The sequence below is a fragment of the Urocitellus parryii genome, chromosome 16 (genome assembly GCF_045843805.1).
Source record: "Urocitellus parryii isolate mUroPar1 chromosome 16, mUroPar1.hap1, whole genome shotgun sequence".
NCBI classification, from domain to species: domain Eukaryota; kingdom Metazoa; phylum Chordata; class Mammalia; order Rodentia; family Sciuridae; genus Urocitellus; species Urocitellus parryii.
Window position 1 is genome coordinate 25,906,210 of NC_135546.1, and position 27,805 is coordinate 25,934,014.

At 35.1% G+C, this 27,805-nt stretch overlaps 1 protein-coding gene across 1 annotated transcript; it reads left to right on the plus strand.

The window, feature by feature from the left end:
* Positions 1-27,567, plus strand: LOC144250587 (1-phosphatidylinositol 3-phosphate 5-kinase-like). The gene is given in 13 exon segments (XM_077793479.1): positions 1-170; positions 1,503-1,654; positions 5,402-5,520; positions 6,445-6,598; positions 6,601-6,615; positions 13,053-13,085; positions 13,088-13,259; positions 14,564-14,653; positions 22,293-22,431; positions 24,717-24,874; positions 25,238-25,349; positions 26,704-26,851; positions 27,389-27,567. Coding segments are annotated over 13 exon segments (1,641 nt in total).
* The last annotated feature ends 238 nt before the right edge of the window (positions 27,568-27,805 follow it).

A 27,805-nucleotide genomic window follows, 5' to 3' on the forward strand; every position in this document is an offset into this window, starting at 1 on the left:
ATGGCCACAGATGATAAGACTTCCTCAACACTGGACTCTGCTAATGATTTGCCTCGACCTCCTACCAGTCATTCTCATCTTATACACTTTAAACCTTTGACTCCTGACCAGGATGAACCTTCTTTTAAATCAGCATATAGTTCTTTTGTAAATCTTTTTCGATTTAACAAAGGGAAGACTTACTCTTAAGCATCAGAAAACTTACAGTTTTGATTCTTTATAGTTCCCTTATTCAACTTTCATGTTGTATCTTTGTGAAAAAGTGAAATATTAATAAGGTGCTTAATTCATATATCACCAGATTTTTCTGCTTAAGAAGAAAAAGCTAGATTTCTTTTTTTTTTTTGGGGGGGGTACTGTTGAACCCAGGGGTGCTTAACCACTGAACACATCCCCAGCCCTGTTTTATATTTTATTTAAAGACAGGGCAAGAGCTTGTCTTGCTGAGTTGCTTACAGTGTCACTAATTTCCTGAGGCTGGCTTTGAACTTGTGATCTTCCGGTGTCAGCCTCCTGAGCTGCTGGGATTGTGTGCCATTGAGCCCAGACTAGGTAGAATTTTTTTTAAAATATTGTTTTTAGTTGTAGGTGGATACAAGACCTTTATTTTGTTTAACTTGTTTTTATGTAGTGCTGAGGATCGAACCCAGTGCCTCACATGTGGGAGGCAAACACTTTATCACTGAGCCACAACCCCAGCCCCTCAGTAGAAATTTTGATAGTTCTAATTAAGTTTATTAATGGTTAGGTTTAAAGTACTGTAAAAACTTGGTACATTTTTAAGATGATAATTTTTAAAAAATAAGCTTTAATTTTTAAAACAGGTTTATTAGATTTATAGAAAAATTGGAAAGATAATGCAGAGCACTTAGTTTACCCCTACATTCAGTTTCTGCTATTATTAACATCTTAGGTTAGTATTACTATACTATCAGTATTACTGCACTAATGTAAAGATTTTACAATTTTCAGTAACTACTGTATGTATTTTATTCAGAGTTTTAAAATTTTTACATAATGTCCTTTTATTGTTATAAGATTCCATCTAAGATATTATATTATGTAGACTCTTTATAAGATAATACTCTATTTATTTAGTAAACGTTTATTGAGCAGCTACTATATTGGGTGCTGTTTCAATAGTACAAGGAATCTCTTCCATAAACACAGCAAACATTCTGGGCCTTTGTGTAAAAAGCTTGCATTCTGTTTCCTCAAATTTCAAATGAAAAGTAAAACAGAAAATCACATATACCAAGGGTGTGATTATTGGCTTATAATTTTGCTCTACTCTTTGGATTTCTTTCTTTTAAAAAAATCCAAAAGCCTAATTTTAAATTATGCATGTAATATATACATACATATATATAAGTATATATATGTATGTGTGTGTGTATGTATGTATATATATAATATAGTTGTCTGGAAAATTTCATGTTTTCTCTTTGCTGAATTCTTGTGTCTCAATTTTTCAAATAATGTCAACCTTTCTTTTGCTCTACAGAGAGAGGAGAAGGGAGCCAAGGAGAGCACCCTTCTCCCAGTGGAATTTGGTCCAGCCCTCAGCTCCCTTCAAGGACACAGTCAGTGAGGTCACCTGTTCCTTATAAAAAACAGCTTAATGAGGAACTTCAGCGACGCTCTTCAGTGTTAGGTAAAAGAGTGTTCTTATTTCATTCTTCTAAGATTTTTCCACAGTCATTGTTTCCCAAGTTATTTACTGACTTAACTTTCTTGTTGTTTGGAATAGTCAGGTACTCTCCAGAATAAATAAAACTATTACTTAATTAGTGAAAGAATTTGTTGATATCTGAATAAAAGCTCTTAAACATGTCACTAAACTTTGATTTAGGCAAACAACAGACCTCTTGGCTGCTTTTTGATTAATTACTTGCTTGAGTTTCAGCAGAGAACAATTTGCAGCATCCCCAGGAGAACACAGGTTAGTTTCAGTCTTGTGAATGAATTCTGCGTCTGTATTTGGGTGCTAGTGAAATGTGATGTGCATGCCTCTGGCTGCAGAATTCTTCAACTCCATTACTGGGCTGCCACTTGCTCTTGGCCTGTGTCCTTTGTGGGGTGCAAACTGTCAGTGTGACTGTATAAGCTGAGCTCTTCTTGCCTGTTTATTCTCCATCCTGGTTTATTACACAGTCACCTCCTTCATTTTCATGCTCTTCTAATGAGTGCGTGCTAGGGATCAGTGAAGTGAAGAAACTGGAGAGAGTAAATATTTTATGCTTTATTTCTGGTAGATTGCTAAACTCAGTAGAATGGTTTGCCCAACCATCTATCAAGGTGATAGAAGAAGGCAGTGGGAAGTGGTGTAATAGAGGCAAAGGGATACAGCATTGAGAAATCAAGTGTCCCTGAATACCAGATCCTGTCGGCCCTGGCCAGTCTTCCCCATGAGAATGAAAAATAGATGAAAGCAATGGTGTTTGGCAGAAGGATATTTTATTTCTAGCTGAGATTTGGTTTATTGGTAGAGGCAAGAGAAATCAAGTCAGAAGAAGTACTGCTGAAGAACTGGATCAGAGCTGGCTGTGTCATCTTTACAGGACTTCTAAGGCAGTGAGCTTTAACCCCTGGTTAAGAATTGGAAGGTGGGCAAGGGAAGAGAAATAAAGGAGCTCTCCTTTTATTTTAAAACATCTCCACTTTAACCTTTAACCTTAGCTCTTATACCTGGCCCATGGCCAACAGCCTGTTTTTGTTGAGGGAGCCCTTCTGACTAAATAATATTGAATGAAGACATTATTGTCTGAAAATTTCACCTACCACCTTTTCTTTGCAGAATTATTGAGTCTTAGTTTTTCAAAATACCACGCTTTCCTTAGCTACAGAAAGAAGAAAAGGAGACCAAGGAGAGCAGCAGTCTCCATTTTAAGCATAGGATTTCCTCACTTGTTCAGTTGAGGAGTTGGAGTAGAAACTCATCTTTTAGTAGTGACAGACTGCCTAACTTTGCCTGTCGTGTTATGATACAATTGAATTTAAATATTTTTAGATGGAGCTTCTAATGTCTCATTTGTTGCAGTTTCTATATTAAAAAAATTTTTTAAAATATCTTTATTTTACTAATTTAGTTTTTTTATGTGGTGCTAAAGATCGAACCCAGTGTCCCACATGTGCCAGGCAAGTGCTCTACCACTGAGCTACAACCCCAGCCCCTCTACCTTTTTTATTGTCTTTATTCTTGGATTCTACCTTAGATGCATTCGAACTTCAAAAGCCTGGGACTGTTTGGCCAAATAATTCCTTTCTTCACTAAAGAACTGTAATTATGTACTGGCTTTAGACGTTAGGAAAATAATTTAATTTTCTGGTATCTCTTTTATAAGAAGCAGCTAAGATTATTTGCCTAAGAGCAAAGAGCTAGACTAGATTTTCTCAGTATCTGTTCATCTTAATTCAAGGGCACTAGTGCTCATGGTTCTAGGAAGAGCCTCACTCATCCTTTTCCAGTGGATGATGTTATTAATACTATCTTGTATTTCTAAGTAGCTAAATGCAAGGGGCTTCACAGTTTGTTATTGCCAGTATGCGGAGCATTGCCATTGTAATTCTCACAGCTTTGTCTCCTTTTTCAACTTATAATTCATGGATAGTTGCTTTATATTTTGAGACTCAAGAATAATTTGGTCGTTCTAATACTTACATTTTAGTACCACCTCTGAGGTATTACTAATGCTAAATTAAGATAAAAAGTTTTCAAAGTGTTTTAAAAATAAGTGCAGTTTAGATACAGTGATTATTTCATTAAATTGTTTTAGGTAATTCTTTGTAAATTTGGATTTGGATATCAACCTCTCATTTCTTTGTAATCTTTTATTTCCCACCCAACTAAAACAAAGCACACCTAATATAAATCTGGCAAATAGTGAGTTTGAGGCAGATTTTCCATTTTATTTTTTAAATTATTATTATTTTGTTGTTGTTGTTGTTGATGGACCTTTATTTTATTTATCTGTTTGTGGTGCTCAGAATCGAGCTCAGTGTCTGATGCATGCTAGGCAAGTGCTTTACCACTGAGCTACAACCCCAGCCCCAGATTTTCCATTTTATAGTAGTTCCCATTATCTGCAGGGATATACTCTAAACCTCCTTTCTTTTCTGTACCAGTAGAGGCTTGAAACCACAGATAGTACCAGACCCTATGTTTTTTATCCCATATGTACACATCTGTGATAAAGTTTAACTTGTAAATTAGGCATAGAAAGAGAGTAACAAAAATAAATATGACAATAAATATGTTAAAAATCATGTGATTGTTGTCTCTTTCTCTTGAAAGAATGAAGACAAATGTTAAAATTTTTAGACTGCAGTTGCCTGTGGGTACTTGAAACCTTGGAAATAACTGCAGTCTGTTTAGGTTAGTGGGAGCTCCATGGGTTATAAGACTAGAGTGTTTAAGCTAATTGGATGTTCATCTTTTTTGTCAAATCACCTCCTATTCACCCTTAGATTTTGAAACAGCTGGAGTGTCTTAACTTTTTGTCACTATGACCAAAATACCTGACCCTTTCAGTTTGGAACTACAGGATTGGGTTGGGTGCAATAGAGAAGGATAGGACTAGAGTTTTAGCAATTCTCTGGCAGTTATAATATGCTTGGACATTTGTCAGATTTTATCATGGTCAAATCTACTCTCTTAGATGTTTTGAATTCTATCAGAATCTTTTTTTAAAAATATATTTATTTTTTAGTTGTAGCTAGACACAATACCTTTGTTTTATTTATTTTTATGTGGTGCTGAGGATCAAACATGCTAGGTGAGTGCTCTACCGATGAGCCACAACCCCAGCCCTCTATCAGAATCTTTAGGGGTGAGTTATTTCTTTTTGATGATTAGCCCCAGAAGTGAACCATTTGATCCTATTGCTTACCTATTTGACTATAGAGACTAAGCTAAACTAACCACATTTTTTTAACCTAAATTCTTAACTTTAATGTGGTTTATTAGTTAGTTTTTTTTTTTTTTTTTGCTCCTTTTATGGCTAGTGTTTAATCCTCTGGAGTTGCTTTTTCTTCTGTTAAATGTCCAGCAGGTATTTATTATAGGCTGGGACCAAAGAGCAAAAGAAATCATTACTGAATTCTGACCATGTAGATAATGCTGCTGTTTTAGGCCTCCAAACCATCAGCTCAGATAGTTCTTGTCTTAGATGGCTTTTACTTGCTTGTGAAATAGTATTTTACATGGCAATAAGAAATACTTTCAACAGTCTGTTACCCTTATAAAGACCACCCTTAACTCTCAACCTATGTCACTGGTTGGGAGAATACAAGTAATAAAAGCACTTCACATCACATAGATGCAGTGTTTTTATAGACACAAGGAACCGTTAACAAGATTGCCTTTGTTGTTCTCTGTTTTTTTTTTTTTAATATGACTCAGATACAAGAAGGAAGGCAGAACCTACCTTTGGAGGTCATGATCCTCGTACAGCTGTTCAGCTTCGAAGCCTCAGCACAGTATTAAAACGTCTCAAAGAAATCATGGAGGGAAAAAGCCAGGTAATAATTAGTGCTTTGGAAGATTTCTTCTTACATACTTTTTGGGATCATACCATTCCCACTGAAAAATGACATAATATGACTTGAAAGAAAATGTATTTGTTAAGCTGGGTGTGGTGGTGCAGACCTGTAATACCAGAGGCTTGGGAGGCTGAGGCAGTAGAATCTTGAGTTCAAAGCCAGCCTCAGCAACTTAGTGAGACTCTATCTCTAAATGAAATATAAGAAAGGGCTGGGGATGTGGTTCAGAGGTTGAGTGCCCTGGTTTCAATCCCTGGTACCAAAAATAAAGAATAAAATGATAGTATATTTATTATTTATTTCAGTTGTGAAAACCACAATTTTTTTAACGTAAGTTCTTAACTTTAATGTGGTTAATTGTGTTAGTTTTTTTTCAACTTTTAAGGCTAGTGTTTTTTTTTCTCCTTTTAAGGCTAGTTTCAGGCCAGGATCTGTAGATATACCCCTATGATTCTTTTTAAGAAGCTTTATTATTTGTGTGAATAAATAGGGTCAAGTTTCCTTTTATTTTCATGTCTATTTGGATATAATGGACATGAGGATAGAACCATAGTTTTTGAAAGACCATCTGTCATTGATTGTGCTGTAAATCTTATCACAAAAATCATGTACACATTAGTGTATGCTAAGCTACTTTTTTCTGTTCCATATCTCCATTTTTTTTGTCCTTGCACCAGTACTATTTAAAATTATATAGCTTTTGAATAAGTCTTGAAGGATGGTAATGTAAATCCTGTTTTATTCTTCAGGATTGTTCTTGGTCATTTTGGTCTTTTGCATTTATTATGAATTTTAGAATTAACTTCTCATTTCTGTAAAAAAAAATCTTCAAGGATTTTATTTGCCATTACAATATAAAAATCAGTATTTTCAAGAAGTCTTCACACATTTTTATTGTTATAGGATAGTGACCTGAAGCAATACTGGATGCCAGATAGCCAATGTAAAGAGTGCTGTGACTGTAGTGAAAAATTCACAACCTTTAGGCGCAGACACCATTGCCAACTATGTGGGCAGATTTTCTGCAGTCATTGCTGTAATCAAGAAATCCCTGGAAAATTATGGGCTATACAGGTAAATGCATTTTATTGACAGTATTACAATTTTTAAAGGTCTTAAGTATAAAATAATTATAATATAGGACCAACAATAAGCCAATTTTTATTTTGGGCCTTGTGTGTAAGGCGTGGGGATGCAATAGTGAGGGTGACAGCACTTCACAGTCAAGTGATAAAGTAGATGGAAAGTTAAAAAATAACTAGAATAAAAGACAGTGTATCATAGATACTAGCAGAAAGCTCTAGGGATGTTAAAAGTTATCAGACAAGATGGTTAGAGTAGATTTCTAATTTATATTATTATGAGAGATCTTATTTTTAAAGTTTTTTCTTGACTTATATGACACTATGTTTTGGCAAATTGTATCTTACTCTTATTCTTCCATAAGGAACATAGTCAAATTTTAGCAATACTGAAAATTCAAGTTATTTGTTGAAACAGAAGAAAGCTGACAATGGTGTGTGGATTTATGCAGTGATTTGGAGTGGAAGGTGGACCGAAATTACTCAAGAAAATGCTCTTGACTTCTTTCATGTTATTTTTGTTATTGTATATATTTTCCTTTTGCTTTCATTCACTTGAAAAAAAAAAGAAACTAAAATTGCTACAGAGTTCATTATCTTTCATCCAGATTGACTAGAGCTTTTAAGAGATTTTCTTACTCCTAGTTTTTCCCTATCTTGAATTCATTTTTCATATTCAAGTCAGTATTTGTAGAATGCCAATTGATCATGTCAGGTTATTTCCCTGCTTAGTACTCTTAGGATAAATACCTTTTCAGAGCTACCATTACCCTTAGGATAAAATCTATCTCATACGGTTAGGATTGATTTCTTTCCTTTTTATTGAGGCACTTAACCACTGAGCTAGGTCCCTGGTCTTTTTTTTTTTAATTTTGAAAGAGGGACTTGCTGAATTGCTGAGGCTGGCCTTGAACTTGTGATCATCCTGCCTCAGCCTCCTGTGTCACTGGGATTTTAGGTGTGTGTTCCATGCCTGGATGGCATTTTAGTCTCTTAGGACTACCATAACAAAGTACAGGCTGAATGGCTTAGAACAATAGAAATTTATAGTCTTACAGTTCTGGAGGCCAGAAGCACCATAATAGAGGTTAAGGAATCAATGTATGGATTTTACCAGTTGCTGAATATGTCTATATCAATTATATATTCTAGAACTGATGAAATAACCACAGACTGGGCTTTGGGGATCCACTAAACTTACTGTCACATGTACCTGAGCTAAAACTCCCATCAGTTGCCATGCCTCCCTAAGCCTCTGCTGTGACTGGTGAACAACAGTGATGTTTGAGTCCTTGGAATTAGTTTCAGTTTAGAGTTAGTGCTGGTAATCCCTGAAAAAGTTGACTGTTTCCTTGCTTTAATTGTATAGTCACAGTATTCAAAGGCCATAAATCCCTTTGGCCCCTGATACCTGAGGATCCAGTTATCCCAATTGCATTTGGTTTTCCTGGTTCAGTGGTAGCAGTAATTTCTTATCTAAAAAGAAAAGCAGTAGCAGCCAGAGCCCTTCAGGGATTCTGAGTCTCCCCTCACAAATTTATGTTTCATGGTTGTGCTGAAAGGTATATCTTTCAGGGATAAGGGAGCAGGTTTTATATGGCAAATCCACTCTATTTTATGTGTGTGACCAAGTATGATTTATTATAGGCAAATCATAGAAAAAGGTTACTAATATCCATAGATAAATTCCTTAAGTCATATGTAAAGAGAGACTATTATTAAAAGTTTACTTTAGTTTTCTGTCAAATCAAACACTACTATCACTTACAACTAGATTTTTTATGCTTTCCAAGTATTAGCACAATTAGCATTACTTTATAAATAATCAAATCATAACTAGGTCCCAGTGGTTTTGTCTACATCCAGATTATTCAAGTTATCAGGAAGAAAATCTTTTGTTTACTTTAGCTTTTAGTTCCTGGTGATAGCTCCAAATACAACAAGTATGAGAAGCTTCTGCTTCCATATTACGAGTATCTTGACCAAATAAACCCAGTAGCTGTTGAACAATGAATTGAGCTGTACTGAATTCCTCTGCAGGTTTGGCTACGTTAGCCAAACCAGTAATACCAATCCCTGTTTCATAATTGGCATCAGGAAAAAAAAAACCAAATACCTGTTTTTGTTGATTGTAGAGGTACAAGGTCTAGGGTACTCCTCTGGTGATATCTTTCTTGCTAGCAGAGCCCAAAGGTCATGCAGAGCATCACATAATAAGAGAGAGGGAGTGTGGTTATATATGTGCAAAATTGACTCATTCCTGTTTCCTAATCTCATGTATTCCTTGCTCTGTAGTATATTAGGGAAGTTCAGGCATTTTATCTTCATTTTTAATATAAGCCACCTTTTAAAGATTCATATTTTTTAGCCAGTCAACTAAATAGACTTAAGAGCTTCTTTTAACTTCTCAAGCTACAAGATTAAATATGGAATCTCTATTTAATGGACCCATATCAGTAAATTCAACTTGGGCCAATTTTCTATCCACTCTTATCCTATACCCTCAATAGCCATCTCACACATTCCTTGGGTTTTTGTCTATATTAATTGGAATAGTCATTTGGTTCTTCGGGTATACCACATACATCCTCATTGGTCTTACTTTGTACCTTACTTTTAAGACCTGACAGGACTTGACTATTTGATGGAGGTACTAGGAATAGATCTTGAGGGGAATTAGAAGTGTCTTGCAAGGCATCTAACTCGAGGGAGGGCATTACAAATTCCTGAAGCAAAGCAGAGTTAATTTCGGATGACTTGGAAAGGCTACTTCCGACAGGAGGTTCAGATTTGGGGGTTTAATAGCCTTAGCTTCTTTTGGCTTTTCCCATATATCTTCATTCTAATTTTCAGGATCCCATTTCTTCCTAATCAGTGTCCTCACTTTATTAGCAGACATACTGCAAGATTGGTAATTGAAGTTATGGGTTTGGTATTTTTTTTAAACAACTGAAATTTGTTCTCCCATTTCTGCATTTCTGGGGGCCAAAAGCTTGGAATCAAAGTGTTGGCAGTCTTACTTCCTTCTGGAGGCTCCAAGGGAGAATTCATCCAGGTTTCTCTCCTATTTTCCGGTGGTTGCTGGTAGTTCTTCATGTTCTTTGGCTTGTGAACAGAACCATCACTCCTGTCTCTGTCTTTGTTGTTATGTGTATTAATTCAGCCACTTGTATTTTGAGAATTGGTTAGATATTCAGCAATCTTAGCACTGAGGCCATAGGAGATAAGGGATTCTTTCAGGGAAGACAGAAACTTTTAATTAGCTCAGTTCTTGAACTGGGAATTTGAATCCTGAGGTTATTCTTTTATTTCTCTACTTTGTGTAGTGCAATTAGGAACAATAAGTTTATCTTAATATACTTATTAGTTTGACAAAAATGTTCAAAGATTAAATACATAGTAACTCATAATCTTGCTTCTTATAAGTATTTGATTAGGAGTATCCATACATAGGTGATATTTTGCATGTTTGTATTGCTAAGCACACCATAGATTATCAATATTCTCTTTGCTGTTAGAAATAAAATCATTAGTGCCTTTCAGTCCAATCAGAGAACCAGTTCTAGAAACATGAAAGCCCATTCAGGAACCTTATCCTTAAAATTCTTTTCCTTTGCAACCATTCTTTTTACCAGTTTTAGTTATGTTTGTGTGTCTGGTGACTAAAAATACCTGACAAAAACAATATAGAGGAGGGAAAGTTTATTTTGGCTCCTGGTTCCAGAAGTTTAACCATGGTCAATTGAGTCCACTGCTCTGGGCCTGAGATGAGATGGAGCTTCATGGCAGAAGGGAGTGGTGAAGGAAAGCTCCTTAGTTCATGGTGGGGTCAGGAAGCAGAGAGGAAAGACATGAACCTAATGACCCACCTCCTTCAGCCACATACAAGTTACCTACAGATACCAGGAGGTCCATTTAAACTAGGCTAGACTGATCAGGTTACAGCTCTCACAATCCAGTCATTTCACCTTATTACTGCATTACTACAGGAGCTTTTGAGGGACATCTCATATTCAAATATAACAGTACCAAAATCTGCATTAGTGAGAATTCTTTAAAGAAACAGAATGAATGGAGTTATGCACACACACTGAGCAAATGAGTGAGAGAAGTTTATCTGTATTTTAAGGAATCAGCTCAAGTGATTTAATGATTGTGAAGGGCTGGCAAGTCTGAAATTCTCAAGGAGGCTAGCAGGCTGAAAACTTCTATAGGATTTCTGCCTTGCAGTATTTCCTTTTTATTCTGGAAACTTTAGTCTTACCTCCTCAGACCTTTAACTGATTGGATGAGACTCACTACCTTGTGGAGAATAATTTGCTTTACTTCAGTATTTGTAAATATTAATCATACTCCCTGCACCCCTCAACCCCAGATAACTGTTTAGATTACTTGACCAAACCCCTTGTCTAGCCAAGTTGACCCAAGATTAACCATCACAAATGGGAATAATATATTTAGTGCACAATTGCACATTGAGACGCTGAATAAATGTAGAATACCTGGAACAATGTCTGGCACATATCAAAGGATCCATGAATATTAAGCAATTATTATGGTAATAGTAAAAGTAATATCTATGCATTCATCATGCAGCATTTTAAATTATATATGTCCATCATCTCCAGTATACTGTGAGTTCTCTGGTGGCAGGACTGTGTCTCATCAGCCTTAATTTTTCCATCATATAATACACTTATATGTGTAGTGGCCTTTGCTGATGAATGCTCTAATGAAATGAAACTTTCCTGGTCAGGCTTGACTGTCTTTATTGGTTTGATAACTTTAGTTTTGAGAGCTGACTGGTTCAGGGAGATTTCCTTTAATAGTGTAAGAAACAAACCCACTTTTGTAATGGTAAACTGTAGGTCTTTCAGGAAGGAAGTAATTTCACATCCTCACTGAAATTCTGCCTTGGTCAGTTGATGGTAATTATCCTAGTGCTTTGATTATCCTAGACTGGTGTTCACTTTGTTGTTACTGTTTTCTGGGGTCCTGATTGAAGTGGATGCAGATCTATTTTTCTTAATAGTTTTAATAGATTTTATCTTTTAAATTGTGATGACAGAAATTAGTATATCAACAACTGACATTTTATTTTGATTAAGATACATGTATAGTTTAATAAAATTAAGTATTATATAATAGTAGTTTTAAAATAAAACAGAGGTATTATTATAGTTGGTGAAATTATGGCAAAAGCAGTACAGTGAACTTTTAGAAATCTTTTCTGTCACTTCAGATTTTTAGTAGTAGTGGTAATAAATAATTAAGGTAGAATTGTTAAATTACATGTAAAGTTAAATATAGTCTTGTGTTGCATAATGATGGGTAAGTTCTGAGAAGTGCATCACTTAGGTGAGTTTATCTTTGTGTGAACATTATGGAATATACTTAAACCAACCTGGATGGTGCTGGTTAATAGATCCCTATGGCCCCCCTTTTTTTTTTGGTAGGGTGGATTGGGTTTTTGGGGTCTTGCAGTTGCCCAGGCTGGTTTTGAACTTCTGGCCTCAGGTGTTCCTTCTATCTAGCCTTCTGGGTATCAACATAGCATTTTGAACAATTGAGAGACTGCTACTGATCCAACATGGTATACTGTTTTATGGTAAAATTTTTTATAAGTAAAAGGTTGTTCATTCTAAAATAATGATAAAAAGTGTAGATCATAATGACATAAGTCAGTGACATAGTCATTTATCATCATTACCAACTTTTATGTAATATATGTAATTGTATGTGCTATGCTTTTATAAGATCTACAGAGTAGTAGATTTATTTATAACAGCATCACAAACATTAGAAATGTGTTGCCCTACAACATTATGATGGCTACCACATCACCAGGTGATAAGAATTTTTCAAGGGCCAGAGCTACAGATAAGTGGTAGTATTCTTGCCTCAGAAGTGTGAGGCCCTGGGTTTGATCCGCAGTACTGCAGGTGGGGGGAACAAAATGGAGTTTTTCGGCTCCATTATGTGACAATTATTGTATTATGTGATCTTGTTAACGAAAACATTATGTGGCATATGACTATTTCACCTCCATTTTTAATACACCAAATTGTTACGGAATCACAAACCAATGTTTTAGAAAAACAAGGTAGAAATTAACACTTATTTTTGGGCAGGACTACATCCTAAAAAAAAAAAAAAATAGAAGTATTAAGTAATCTTGTTTGTTCTCCCAAGTACATTTCATTTCTATTTTAACTGTTCGTTATAAGAATTTCAGCAAAGTTTATCTCAATATATCATATTGTGTTTAGGCCATTTTATTAGTTTATTTCAAAATTGTGTACCCTTCTAGAGGCCACTCTTCAGGGCTTCATAATAGAAACTTTAATTTCCTCACTTGTTGCCTAGGGAAATTGTGTTGTTTACATTTACATTGGTTTATTTACTGTATTGAATTTTTTTTCCTCCCAGGAGACCTCCGAGCTTGCACCTTTTGTAGAAAAATAGCTTAAGTTATGCTCATTCCACAGACAGTAATTCCATTGGGGAAGATTTGAGTGCTCTTTCAGATTCTGCTTGCTCTGTGTCTGTACTTGATCCCAGTGAACCCCGAACACCTGTTGGGAGTAGAAAAGCCAGCCGTAACATATTCTTAGAGGATGATTTGGCCTGGCAAAGGTACTGGCACTTGAATATAATTTTATTTAAACTTGAGAAATACTAACTTTCTTGACTTATAAGTGCTTTTGGTTGACTTTTATTCAAATTATTTCAAATTCACCATTTTCTCCTTTCTCTTTGGTTCACCTCCAGCAGGATCATAGATGTTTATGGGTAGTGAGGTTATTGACCAATTAGAGTATAATCTCAGTAAGACGAGAGACTATATCTTTATTGTTCACTCACTGTTTTACTGTTGGCACCAAGAATAGCACATGGCATGTATATAAACTTCATGATATTTGATGAATAGGCAATAGAAGTCACTGAGATTAATAATTCCTAATGAAGTCTTTTTAGGGATAATACTAATGAGATTTGTATTCATATTTCTAAACGAAATTAGATTTTTTATTTTAATTAGTAATATCTTTTAATTGTGTATGATCTGGCTATATGAGCCCTTAATTGGCAGGTACAATTTAATAAAACAAATTTTATAAAACAAACCAGGTATGATAGCTTCCTGAGAGGTGTTTGATAGATGTCAAAGGTAGAATAATAGTTTTAGACTTTGTGCTAATTATTTAATATTCATTCTCTTTTATTCATTATACCTCTTTGGTAGGCACTGTTTTTTCCTTTTGACAGATGCAGATGCTGAAGTTCAGAAAGATTAAATAATGAATTTGGTCACACAGCTAGTAAGAGGTGGAACCTGCTCTTAGACCTAGTTTTGCTTTTTATTTTGCTATTCCAGTGGGCTGTGGGGACAGAGAGTAAAGTTTTAGAACTCATATTTCCCAAATCATTTCCATCTTATATGTGATTTGGGAAATTATCATGTAAGTCACTGATCCAACCAATTTCATTATTTTATTGTTATTTTGCGGGGGGTGTACTTGGGATTGAACTCAGGGGCACATGGCCACTGAATCGCATCCCCAGCCCTATTTTTATATTTTATTTAGAGGCAGGGTTGTATTAAATTGCTTAGCTTCTCACTATTGCTGAGGCTTTGAACTCACAGTCCTCCTGTCACAGCCTCCTGAGTTGCTGGAATTACCGGCATGCACCACCGTGTTTGACTATTGGTGTTCTTAATGTTTGGTACACTTAAAAAAGTTTATCATTCTTTTGACATTTGATAATTTAATCACACAGTTTTCACCTTAATCCAAGCAAGTGCAAAAGTGACCCATAATCCCCCAATTTCAGGGGAAAAGATTTAATTTGCTTTTAAATGTTAAAATATCTCATTGGAATTGGGTTTGTCTTTTACTGTTCCAAGCGATCTCAATATTTTCCTATTTTCTTTGTAGTTTGATTCATCCAGACTCCTGCAACACTACTCTGTCAACAAGACTTGTATCTGTTCAGGAGGATGCTGGGAAATCCCCCGCTCGAAATAGGTAAATGCTAAATGGAAACACTGTATTCTGTGTCTGTTTTTTATTTCCTGTCATGGTAATAACAACAAGCATTAAAAAAGGTGATTGCTTGTTATAATCCCAGTTCTAAAAGCTGAATTAAACTATCATTTTCTTTTTGTTGGTCAGCTCTTGCTTTCATTCTTTGAGTAGCTCTTTCCAGTATTCATCAATGGCTTAAGATATTGGGACCTACACCATCCTCTGTCTTCTAGTTTAGTAAAAAGACCTGAAGGATGTGAGAGAATGATGTGAGAGAATGAAACCTTGTGGACCTTTTGTATAAGAGTGTACCAAGAAAACAGGAATGACAAGTTCCCAGCAACTAATAAGAAACAATCCCGTGAGTCTGAAGTAGATCAGTTTTACAGTTAATTGTCAGGACTTTTACTCTGAATGAGATGGGGAGAGTGTTTTTTTCTTGAATTTTTAATTGTTTTAAAAAACTTTCAAACTTGCAGAAGATTTGCAAGAATAGGAAAATAAGTATCCATATATTCATTAAGATTTACTTATTTATGTTTTTGCTTATTCTGTCATTTTACACATGCACATACATTTTTTTTCCTGAACCATTTGAGAGTATGTTTCACGCATTGTTATCTTTTATTTCTTTAGTTCATCAGATTTATTTTACATGGCAATTTTAGGGTGATAACAAAATTGAGGAGAAAGTACAGAGGCCCTTTTCCATTGTTCTCCATATGCTCAACCCTTCACTACTGTGAATATCTGGGACCATGGTGGTATATTTATTATAGAACCTACACTGACACATTATCATTCAAAGTTTGTAGTTTCCATTAGGGTCTACTGGTATTGTAGGTTGTATGGATTTGGACAAATGCAAAATGACATGTATCTACCACTGTAGTATACAGAGTAGTAGTTTCACTGCCTTAAAAATCTGCTGTGTTTTGTCTGTTCATCCCTCCCTCTAACCCATGATAATCATTGATTTTTTTAATTGTCTCTGTAGTTTTCCTTTTTACCAGAATTATATTCACTGAATATATGTAGATTTTTTAAGATTGGCTTCTTTCACTTGGTAATGGGCATTAAAATTTTCACTTTATCTTTTATGACTTGATATTTTTAGTGCAGAATAATGTTCCATTGTCCAGTTGTACAGTATCTGTTTACCTACTGAAGGGCATCTTGATTGCTTCCAAGTTTTAGCAATTGAAAGATTAAGATTACTATAAATACCTGTGTACAAGTAATTTTCACTTTATTCAGATAAATACCAAGGAGCATGATTGCTTGATCATTTGGTAAGAAACATTTTTGTAAGATATTTTCGAACTGTTCTTCAAAGTGTCTATATCATTTTTCATTCCTACCAGCAAGAGTTTCTCTTGCTCCTCATGATACCAGCATTGGTGTTTCCAGTATTTTGGATTTGGGCCAATGTTATAGATGTATATTGGTATCTCATTATTGTTTTAATTTGCCATTTCTTAATGACATACGATGTTGAACATCTTTTTTATCTGCCTTGTGGTTTGTATATCTTCTTTGGTGAGATGTCAAAATCTTTTGCCCATCTGTAATCAGTTTGTTTATTTTCTCATCATTGAGTTTTAAAAACTTTTGTTTTATTTTTTTTTTAAATACAGCAAAAAACTTTATTGTTTTTTAATTCTCATTGTTAATTAAAAAAAAATTTTTTTGGCATTACTCACATTGAACATTGACTCCTGAGGTGCCTTCCTGCTGAGTTATAACATCAGCCCCATGCCCACTGTTTTTCCATTCTTTATTTTGAGACAGTCTCACTAACGTGTGTCCTCCTGCCTCAGCCTCCTGTGTTGGTGGAATTAGAGGCATGTACTACCACACCTAGCATATTGTTGTGTTTTAGATCATAGTCCTTTATCAGATGTGTCTTTTGCAAATATTCTCTCCCAGTGTATGGCTTGTCTTTTCATTTTCTTGACATTGTCTTTTGCAGAGCAGAAGAATTTAATGAAGTCCAGATGATCAATTATTTCTTTCATGCACTGTGACCTGAGTGTCATATTTTTAAACTCATTGCCATATCCAGGATCATCTAGATTTTCTGTTATGTTATTTTCTAGGAGTTTTGCCTTTTACAATTATGTCTATGATCCATTTTGAGTTAATTTGTGAAGGGTATCAGTTCTTTTCTAGATTTATTTATTTTTTAATATGTGGATGGACAGTTGAGTTTTCAGATTGGAAACTTATTTGGAAAGATTAATTGCTCCTTTGTATTACTTTTATTCCTTTGTCAAAGGTCAGTTGACAATTTATGTGAGTCTATTCCTGGGCTCTTTTATGTTTTCTTGACGTATTTGGCTATTCTTTTACCAATACCATTGCCTTGATTATTGTGACTTTATAGTAAATCTTAAAGTCAGGTTGTATCAGTTCCCCAACTTTTTCTCCTTTTATAGTGTGTTGACTATTTGGGATGTTTTGCTGCCTCTTATATTCTTTAGAGTTACTTTTTTGATGTCTACAAAGTAACTTGCTGGTTTTTGATTGGTATTGCAATGAATCAGATCAAGTTTGGAGAAACTTGACATCTTGACAATATTGAGTTTTCCTATTCATGAAATATCTATTTATTCTTTATTTTATTCATGTGTTGTAGTTTTCCTCATTTAGATCTCATACAAGTTTTGTTAAACATTCTTGCACTGTTAATTCCAACATTTGTGCCGTACCCAATTTTTTCTTATATTTGTTCTATATGTCCAAACTGTTTTCTTTCCTTTTAGTATGCCTTCTGGGTTGGTAACTAGACATGATATAGTAGGTGAAAGAAACTGCAGTAAATAGGCCTTTCTTTAGTCATGTAATGATAAGGCATGGATGAGGGGAAGTATCTTCAGACTCCTTTGGTTAAGTCTCAGTTTTTTGGTGAGCCTGTGCCATGGGACTATAAACTTTTTAAGTACTTCCCTATCCCTCTGTCCTTGTCCCCACTCCTTTGCCCTCCTTAGGTGGGACAGGATGGTTGGAAGAGGCTAGAGTTGTGTATTTCTCTTCCCCTACATGGTTGGTTTAGAGGGGGCTGGTATTGGGTATTTCTCTTCCCCTGGGGAGGGGGGAGTGTTTAGCTCTGCTATTTTACTAGGTTAGGCTCTAATAAAATAGTTTCTTCTCGGGGAAGGCCTTATTAAAAAGATCTGGCATATTCAAAATTATATTTTTTTCCTCCCTGGGTGGGGAGCTGGAGGGCCTTTTTCTTTGACATTCACCACTAGGACCTGGTAGCACTCCTGAAAATGAAACTCACAAATACATGCCCCAATCCCCAATACTTGGCCCACCTAGAGTTTTCAGGCTTATTCACACTGAGCTATCTGTAATTTGTCAATTATAGTTCAGGTTTTTCTACCTAAAATGAGTTGTTTTTCAGGGAGGTTTCTACTTGTGAGTTTCTGCTCCAGTAAATTGTTATTCTTTGTACGCACCTGTCTCATTCTTATGATTGAAGTAGCAGTTTGTCCTGTGATCTCATTTGTCTGACAGATCTATGAAGAATTGCTGACTTTTCAGGTTTTTTAGCTTTTTGGTTGTTAGGACAGAGTAAAAATTTCTAAGATTCTTACATGTCAGGCCAGAAACAGGAAGTCTTATTTTTTACTTATTAATATTTAAGTGTGTTCCCTTAGAACAAAAAATTAAGGTCCCTTACATAATCATGTATAAATTCTGGAAATTATAATGGTAAGAAATTTCTGTCATCTGATGTGTTGTATGTATTCTGTTTTTATCAATGTTCCTAATAATGATCTTTGTATACATTTTGAGTATAGACATAATGACATTTGCTAGTCAATTGAATGTAGGCCACAACAGGAAGAGAATTCAAAGATGACTCAGGTTTTTGACTTGAGCAATTGCAATCGCCATTAATTGAGATGGAGGAAGACAGGGAGTAACAGTTTGATTTTATTTATTTATTTTGGTACTGGGGATTGAACCCAGGGGTACTTTACCACTGAGCTACATTCCTAGCCCTTTTTATTTTGAGACATGGTCTCACTAAATTGCTGAGGCTGACCTTGGACTTGTGATCTTTCTGCCTTAGCCTCTGGAGTTGCTGGGATTATAGGCATATGCAGTTCTGACTAACAGGTGTCAAGCTGAATTAGACACCTTCTAGAGATCCAAGGAAGATGTCAAATAGACAGTTGGATATATGAGTCCAGAATTTAGGGAAGAGGTACAGGCTGGAAATATAAACTTGGGTTTCATTATTATGTGAATGGTATTTAAGGTTATAAACCTGGATGGGGATCGTCAGCAGAGTGAGTGTGAAAAGAGGAGATAGGACCAAGGACTGAGATTGGGGAAGTGAAGAGGACCCAATAAAGAAGGAGATGGAGGGGCCAACCAGGCCAGGTGTGTTTGCCTTACTAGACAAGTGAAGAAAGGTTTTCATGGAATTAAAATGCTGAAATGTTAAGTAAGATGAGTTAAAGCATACTAGGTAATTTCAGTGGGTTGGTTGGGGTTTAAAATAGGATGGAGGAATAATTGGAAATGGGAGTTTTGCTATAAAGAGAAGGAAGGAAATACAGCAGAGGGATGTGGAAAGTTTTTAAAAAATAAGATAAATTGTAGTATTCCTGTGGGCATGTACTCAAAGAGATAGCTGTGTTTACAATATATCTTCATGTGTTTTCAAGTAATTCTAAGACTGATGAAGGTCTTTAGGAGAGATGTAATTTATTCAATGAATGGCAGCCCTATGCTTATAATTTTCATCAGCATTCTTGCCACTAGCATATTCATTAGCGCTTTTGACAACAAAATTAATCAATTTGCTTTTTTCTTACTGCCACTGTAATAGCATAAATGCAGGATGGTTAGAACATTAGACAAAGCAGAATGCATGAACTAATGCTCCAACTGGAAAAGAGATTTTAATTGAGTAAGACATAGTGGCAATCTTTGAACTGAAAGAATATGCCAAGAAATGAATAGCTGATTATTTTTTAAAATATTGCTTAAAGGTTATTTGATATATTAATCATTAATAGTGACTTTCTGCTAAATCTCTGAATAATTTCTTAAATTATTTAAAAATATTTTTAAATCTTTATATTGGAAAGAAGATGATTTTCATTTGAGACCTAGTTTCTTTTTTTGGTTGGGGGGGGCGGGTTCGAGGAATTGTACTCAGGGGCACTGAACCACTAAGTCACATTCCCAGCCCTATTTTTTGTATTTTATTTGGAGACAGGGTCTACACTGAGTTGTTTAGCACCTCACTTTTTTCTGAGGCTGGCTTTGAACTCACGATCCTCCTGTCTCAGCCTCCTGAGCTGCTGGGATTACAGGAGTGTGCCACTGTACCCGGCTGAAACCTAATTTTGAATGGCAGCCCTCATGCTTATTAACTGAGTTGCCCTAAAATTAACTAAAGCTCTAATTCTGGCTTTCATTATCTATAACATGGAACTATAAATACCTACTCTAAAGAATACAGTGAGGATTAAATAAGGTATGTGTGTGTGTGTGTGTTGCCCTAATGAATGGGTTACATAGTATCTAACACAGAGATGCTTCTGCCTTTTATCCTTTGTTTGGAAGCTAAAATTTGGTTTCATTTTTCCTAGGTAGAAGCAAAGTAAATTTTTAGCTACATATTTTTTTTAAATAGCTTGCTTGATGCTGTTGATAATACACTTATAAATCATTTAAGTAAATCATGTATAAGTACTTTTGTCATCAGAAGAAACAAATATTCACTAGTTTTTTTAACTCATGAAATGAAAATTTAATAATAACTGGGGACAATATTTTAAATGTAGGTCTGCTAATAAGAAAAGAGGAATTCTTTTTTTGAACATAACATTTCACTTAGTTGGGGTTCAGAATTGGTGTTCCTTGAGCTATACAAAAACAGGATGGATTTGACCTCTGAACTATAGTTTTTTCCTTCCTGATTTGTAATATTATTTCTATGTTTATTTACCATTTTTTATATTTCTCTATAAAACCCCCTAACTTTTAATATTTTAACAAGTGTTTATATCTACTTCCTTTGAAATATTACTGATATATAACTATATAATTATTTTTCTGTAATATTTCCATAATTACTTTCTACTTTCTTTTAAACTTACTTCTAAATGATTTTAGACTCACATAGAAATTGCACAGATAGTACAATTTCTGAGTATCTTTCACCTAGTTTTTCCCAATAATGACATTGTACATAATCATCATAACTACTTTTAAAAGTGCCTTTGAGAGCTTATTTGGAGGTTCTAGGAGGGCAATGCAGCTACTAATATACCCTTGACTAAAGAACAGTCCTCCACTATTGGAGAAGGTCATCCTCTTCAATTGAGCACACAGTGGGGAGGACATACAAGAAGTGGTGAGCGAGTAAGGGGGCACCCACCTAGGCAGCCAAATCAGCTGAATCAGCTCTGGCAATCAATGGGTTAACAGATGTCACAGCTGGATTGTCCTCACACCCATAAATGAGATGGAATCAAACTAAAAAGCTTCTTCACAGCAAAGGAAACAATCAAGAGCATGAAGAGGGAGCGTATAGAATGGGAGAAAATCTTTGTCACCTGCACCTCAGGGTGTTAATTTCCAGGATATACAAAGAATTCAAAAAAACTTAATACCAAAAAATCAAATAACCCAATTAATAAATGGGCAAAAAACTGAATAGACATTTCACAGAAGAAGAAATATGAATGGTCAACAAATATATGAAAAAAATGTTTAACATCTCTAGCACCTTAAAACTACACTGAGAATACAGTAAACTCTAGGAAGAATGGCAGTTATCAAGAATTCAAGTAACAATGAATGTTGACAAGGGTGTGGGAAAAGGATATACTCCCACATTGATGGTGGAACTGCAAATTGGTGCACACACTCTGGAAAGCAGTGTGAAGATTCCTCAGAAATGGAACCATCATTTGACCCAGTTATTTCACTCCTTGGTTTATACCCAAAGGACTTAAAATCAGCATACTATAGTGACGCAGCTACATTAATGTTTATAGAAGCACAGTTCACAATAGCTAAGTTATGGAGCTGACCTATGTGCTCTTCAACAGATGAATGGATAAAGAAAATATGATACATGTACATAATGGAATATTACTCAGCCATAAAGAAGAATGACTTTAAGACATTTGCCAGTAAATGGATTCATCTGGTCACTATCATGCTAATTGAAATAACCTATTCCCCAAAACCAAAGTTCTTTGATATGTGGATGATAAGCCACAACAAGGAGAGAGTAGGGGAAGAATAGAATTTCATTGGATTAGACAAAGAGGAATGAAGGATAGGAAAAAGAAAGACAGTGGAATGAATCTGACATAACTTTATTATATACGTATATGACCATACCACAGTGAATCTCACATTATGTACATCCATAAGAATGGGGTCCTAATTAGAACAAGATATATTCCATGCTTGTATAATTATATCAATATAAATTCTACTGTCTTGTATACATAACTAAAAAGAATCAATAAAAAAAATGAAATTGCCCTTAACATTGGCAAGTAAGCATTTATTTAAATATGAATGTTTACTGTATTCTATTTATAGATGAATTTACAACTGCTATTTTACTTTTTGTTTGTTTGTTTGTTTCCAGATCAGCCAGCATTACTAACCTGTCATTGGATCGATCTGGTTCTCCTATGGTACCTTCATATGAGACATCTGTCAGTCCCCAGGCTAACCGAACATATGTTAGGACAGAGACCACTGAGGATGAACGCAAAATTCTTCTGGTACTAGTACACTGTCTTTGACCCATTGCTAGTTTTGATCATAAGGATGTCTATTTCATTGATTTTTTTTAAAGAAACATAAATGAAATAGCATATCAGTTAAACAGAAATGATTAGCTTAACTTTTTACTCAGATCACCTGAGAAACTGGTCAGTATTCTTTCTCTACTTATTGCATTAATATTTTTTTTACCCCTTTCTTCTGGCAAGATCAGAATTCAGTTTCCTACATAAGAGAGCTTAACTCTTAGGTTAAGCTTGCTGTTTAAAATTTGAAGCATTATTTTTTTAACTTTTTTTATAGAGAGAATTTTTTTTAATATTTATTTTTCAGTTTTCGGTGGACACAACATCTTTTATTTTTATGTGGTGCTGAGGATTGAACCCAGCGCCCTGCACATGCCAGGTGAGCGCGTTACCGCTTGAGCCACATCCCCAGCCCCCTGAAACAAGTTTCTTATACACATGGAGAAGCCTTTGAGAAAGTTTATTCAGTTTATGTGAGATAATATTTAGTTTCTTCCATTTGCTTATATATAAAATCATGTGTTCAATCCACAGAGTGATTCAAAGAAATGAAAGATATGGCTTCTATCCTCAACTTTTAATTCAGGAGGTAGAAATAAAATCAATAGAAATGTTTTTAATGGTAAAATAAATACATATATGTCTTAATACTAAAAAGCGTCACGAATGATATAAAATTTAAAAAATTGATCATTAATTAGGGTGTCAGAAAAGGTATTGAGCTCTATGTTTTGAAGGACGAAATGGATTTGGATAAGTAGTAAAGAAAGTGAATCTTATATATAGATGTAAGGAAAGGTATAGAGATAAGAATAAGCATGGCATTTCCATGGAATAAAGTAGGATTTATTAATTGTGAGAAAATTTAAGTTGGAGAGTGTGGGCATTGAGAGTGCAGTTATTTGGGACTACCCAGTGAAAGGCAATGAATTTGGTCACTCAAGTTTAGATTTGAATCTGTAGTTGCTGAGCAATGGATAAAGTTTTTTTTTTTTTTTGAAGATTTATCTAGCAGTTGGGTGGTGCTGAAAAGGGTGGAATGAATATGGTGGCATAAAGGCTACCAGGAACAGTTACCTTAGATTATTGTGATTTGCCTGTTGTCACATCTTCTACCGTTATCCAGTTTCCAAAAAAGAAGAATATATTTTGTACTTAACTAGGAGATGGATAATATGTGCCATTGATCCAAAAATATAGTACTTGGGATCATTGATTTTTAACAGAAAAGTCATGCTTGGAATTAGTTCAAGTTGTTCCTCATGTGTGCATCATTTATATTAAATCATATAAATTAGTTGCTCTAAATTGGTGAGGCCAATTTGGAAAGCAGTATGGAGATTCCTGGGAAAGCTGGGAATGGATCCACCATTTGACCCAGCTATTGCCCTTCTCGGACTATTCCCTGAGGATCTTAAAAGAGTGTACTATAGGGATACTGCTGCATCAATGATCATAGCGGCACAACTCACAATAGCTAGACTGTGGAACCAACCTAGATGCCCTTCAATAGATGAATGGATAAAAAAAATATGGCATCTATACACAATGGAGTATTACGCAGCACTAAAAAATGACAAAATCATAGAATTTGCAGGGAAATGGATGGCATTAGAGCAGAGTATGCTAAGTGAAGCTAGCCAATCCTTAAAAAACAAATGCCAAATATCTTCTTTGATATAAAGAGAGCAACTAAGAACAGAACAGGGAGGAAGAGTATGAGGAAAAGATTAATATTAAACAAAGACGAGTGGGGGGAGAGAAAGGGGGAGAGAAGGGAAAGCATATGGAAATGGTAGGAGACCCTCAATGTTACACAAAATCACATATAGGAGGTCGTGAGGGGAAAGGGGGAGGGAAACAAGGGAGAGAATTGAACAACACAGAGGAGGTAGAGAGGGAAGATGGGAGGGGAGGGGAGGGGGGATAGTAGGGGATAGGAAAGGTAGCAGAATACAACAGTCACTAATATGCCATTATGTAAAAGTGTGAGTGTGTAACCAATGTGATTCTGCAATTTGTATTTGGGGTAAAAATGGGAGTTCATAACCCAATTGAGTCAAATGTATGAAAGATGATGTATCATGAGATTTGTAATGTTTTGAACAACCAATAAAAAAAAAAGAATCTTTAAAAAAATTAGTTGCTCTAAAGAAATGCAAATCAAAGTTCCTTTTATGAATGTGAAAATCACAGGAAAGCATCTGTACAGGTAAATAGCATTCTTATGAGTAACACTTGCTCTCAATGTATTGCAGGACAGTGTTCAGTTAAAGGACCTGTGGAAAAAAATCTGCCATCACAGTAGTGGAATGGAGTTTCAGGATCACCGGTACTGGCTGAGAACCCATCCCAATTGCATTGTAGGAAAGGAATTGGTTAACTGGCTAATCCGAAATGGTCATACTGCTACCAGGTATTGTGATCTTAAGAAAGAGGTTTTTTCATCAAGACTGTAAGTTCTTTGTAGGAGGCATGCTGTTTTTAGCATGTTTTTACTCTTCCGTTATGGAGAGGGGTGTGTGCATGAATTGAGTATTTCCTGTAATTAAAATAAGGTTTTTAGGACTGCCTTACCATAGGTTCTCATCCTTTACTATGGTATCTAGAGGAATTTTTTAATTTGCATCCAGTCTCCCCAGTCTCTTGTTTTATTCCTTATCTGTCCAAGGATAATTTGAAATTCGAACTCTGAACTGGAAAAAAAAAAAATGTCTTATACTATAAAATTATTCTGACTGACTTTTAAAATATTTCATGTTTCTTGCTCTTAATTCAGGGCACAAGCTATAGCAATTGGACAAGCAATGGTTGATGGACGTTGGCTGGATTGTGTTAGTCATCATGACCAGCTTTTCAGGGATGAGTATGCACTCTACAGACCACTGCAGGTAATCTTCATTTTTTACTCCTAATGAGAATATAACAAGCTTGTTTTGAAGTCTTTCTTCATCAATGAGAATAAAAAGTAATTGAATTAACCAAAGAAACTTTTTTTCTAATAGATTTTCCTTGCTGTTTGAGGAAAGTTACAACTTTTTTTTTTTATTGAGCTATACCACTAGTCCCAATGCTGTTTTCTCCTTTTTAAATATTTTTTTTTAATTTTTATTTTATTTTTTTTAAGTTTTTTTTTTTTTTTTTTTTTTTTAGAGAGAGAGAGAGAGAGAGAGAGAGAGAGAGAGAGAGAATTAATATTTATTTTCCATTTCTTTGCGGACACAACATCGTTGTTTGTATGTGGTGCTGAGGATCGAACCCGGGCCGCACGCATGCCAGGTGAGCGCGCTACCGCTTGAGCCACATCCCCAGCCCAAAATATTTTTTTTTAAAGTAAGGTAATAAAGATGAAAACCTGCTATTAGGATTAAATACTTTATTTGGTGTGGTTTTGCTTAAACTTGGCTTAGTTTTATAGTTAACTTATAGTTTGTCATTTAATAGCTTTCACTTTTACTGTTTATGTTTTTATAACTAAAAGTTGCATGTATAACAAAATGATTGAAAAATGGAAAGTAAATAGAAACAGATTTTGACTCTTTAGTACTATTAAACTGTGCACTGATGATAAAATAATATCTTTTTCTAACTCAAGGGAAATGAAAATTACTTAAAGATAGAAAATTTTAAAAATATTTATATAACCATATATGTATATTTATATATATATATATAAAGTACATACACACACTAAATATATATGTTGTGTGTGTATGTTTACTAAATAACTTTAAAAAATTTTTTTTGAGGTATTAGTGATTAAATGCATGTCTTTCCTGACCCCTGCCAGGCAAGTGTTCTACCATTGAGGCACATCCCTAGCACCTAAAATGAGAAACTCAGTAGTTAGAAATGACCCTGAAGACTGGTGTATATTTGTTAAAGTATGACAGTTATTTTTTCAGGATGTGACCCAGAGTTTGTTTAGGGTTAGACTAGATGCTGTGTAGTCTTTTCTGATAACTATAGGATGACATAAAACCCTGTAAAATCTATATCAAAGAAATATTGTGTTTGTAACATGCTAACCTAAGACTTCTAGTTAATTAAAATTACAGTTTAACAATGGAATTGCCTGTATGATAATATTTTATAGCTTAGTTCTTGTTAATTTGTTTATTTTTCTAAATAAATTTACTCAGTTATGTTTATAAAAATATTGGGTACAATTTATTTCTTGTGTGATACCCCCAGCATCGTTGACATTGAGGGTCAGTTGCTTGGATCCTGTCTTGATACTTTCAGAGTACAGAATTTTCTGAGACACCTTCTCTGGACAGTGACTCCGTGAACTCTGTGGAAGGACACTCTGAGCCATCCTGGTTTAAAGACATAAAGTTTGATGACAGCGACACAGAACAGATAGCTGAAGAAGGTGACGATAATTTGGCTAGTGAGTTTTACTTTCTAACATTTTAGTTTTTATGGATCATTATGTGTGTATGGTAAAATGAGTGCATTACTTATTTCGTTGAAAAAAAATCTGCTTTAAAATTTATGGCTTCAACCGGATGTAAACATCTAGTAGCAATCCTTGTCTTAGATACAGTATTTTCTTGAGATACTAACTTGTTAGGCAACGTATGTTTTCAGATTTTACCGTAGTCTATAGTTTGCAGCAGCTTAAAAATATCTCTGAGCAAATAATATCACAGCAGATAACTTTCTCACCTCTTCCCTATGATATCAGACTTTCTTTCTGCAGAACCTCCAATATACTTATTCATTTTAAAAATTGATTTTATATTTAATTTTGTTCAAATTTTATTAAGTCTACACAGAAGCACATGAAAATACTGTATCCATTTTGGTATTGCACATTGGGCTTGTATATTAAAAACATTTTTCTACTTTCCTCTAATACCCTGATAAAACCCATTTTTACTCCCCTCCTCTCCCTATATTTCTTTCCCCTCCCCAACACTAAAAGATTCTGCCAGTCCTAGCAAGCGCACCTCAGTCAGCAGTTTCCAGTCCACAGTGGACAGTGACTCAGCTGCGTCTATCAGCCTGAACGTGGAGCTGGACAACTTCAACTTCCATATCAAGAAGCCCTCCAAGTACCCACATGTGCCCCCTCACCCTGCTGACCAAAAAGGTAGGAGGTAGTCACCATCTGGAATCCAAATAGGCTGGAGAGCTGGGCTCTCATGCCAGCTTGTCCTTCTGGCTTCCTCTGTTCCAGTATGGCTGAGGGGATTTGATGTGGGTTTTGTTTCACCCTTTCTCATTTTCCCCATACCTCCTCCCTACATCGTTTTGGTTGGTTCTTTTTGTTTCTTGTTTTCTCCCTCAGTATCACCATGCCCAGTTTAAAGCTTGTAGTCTTTTAAAAGGACCTACATCT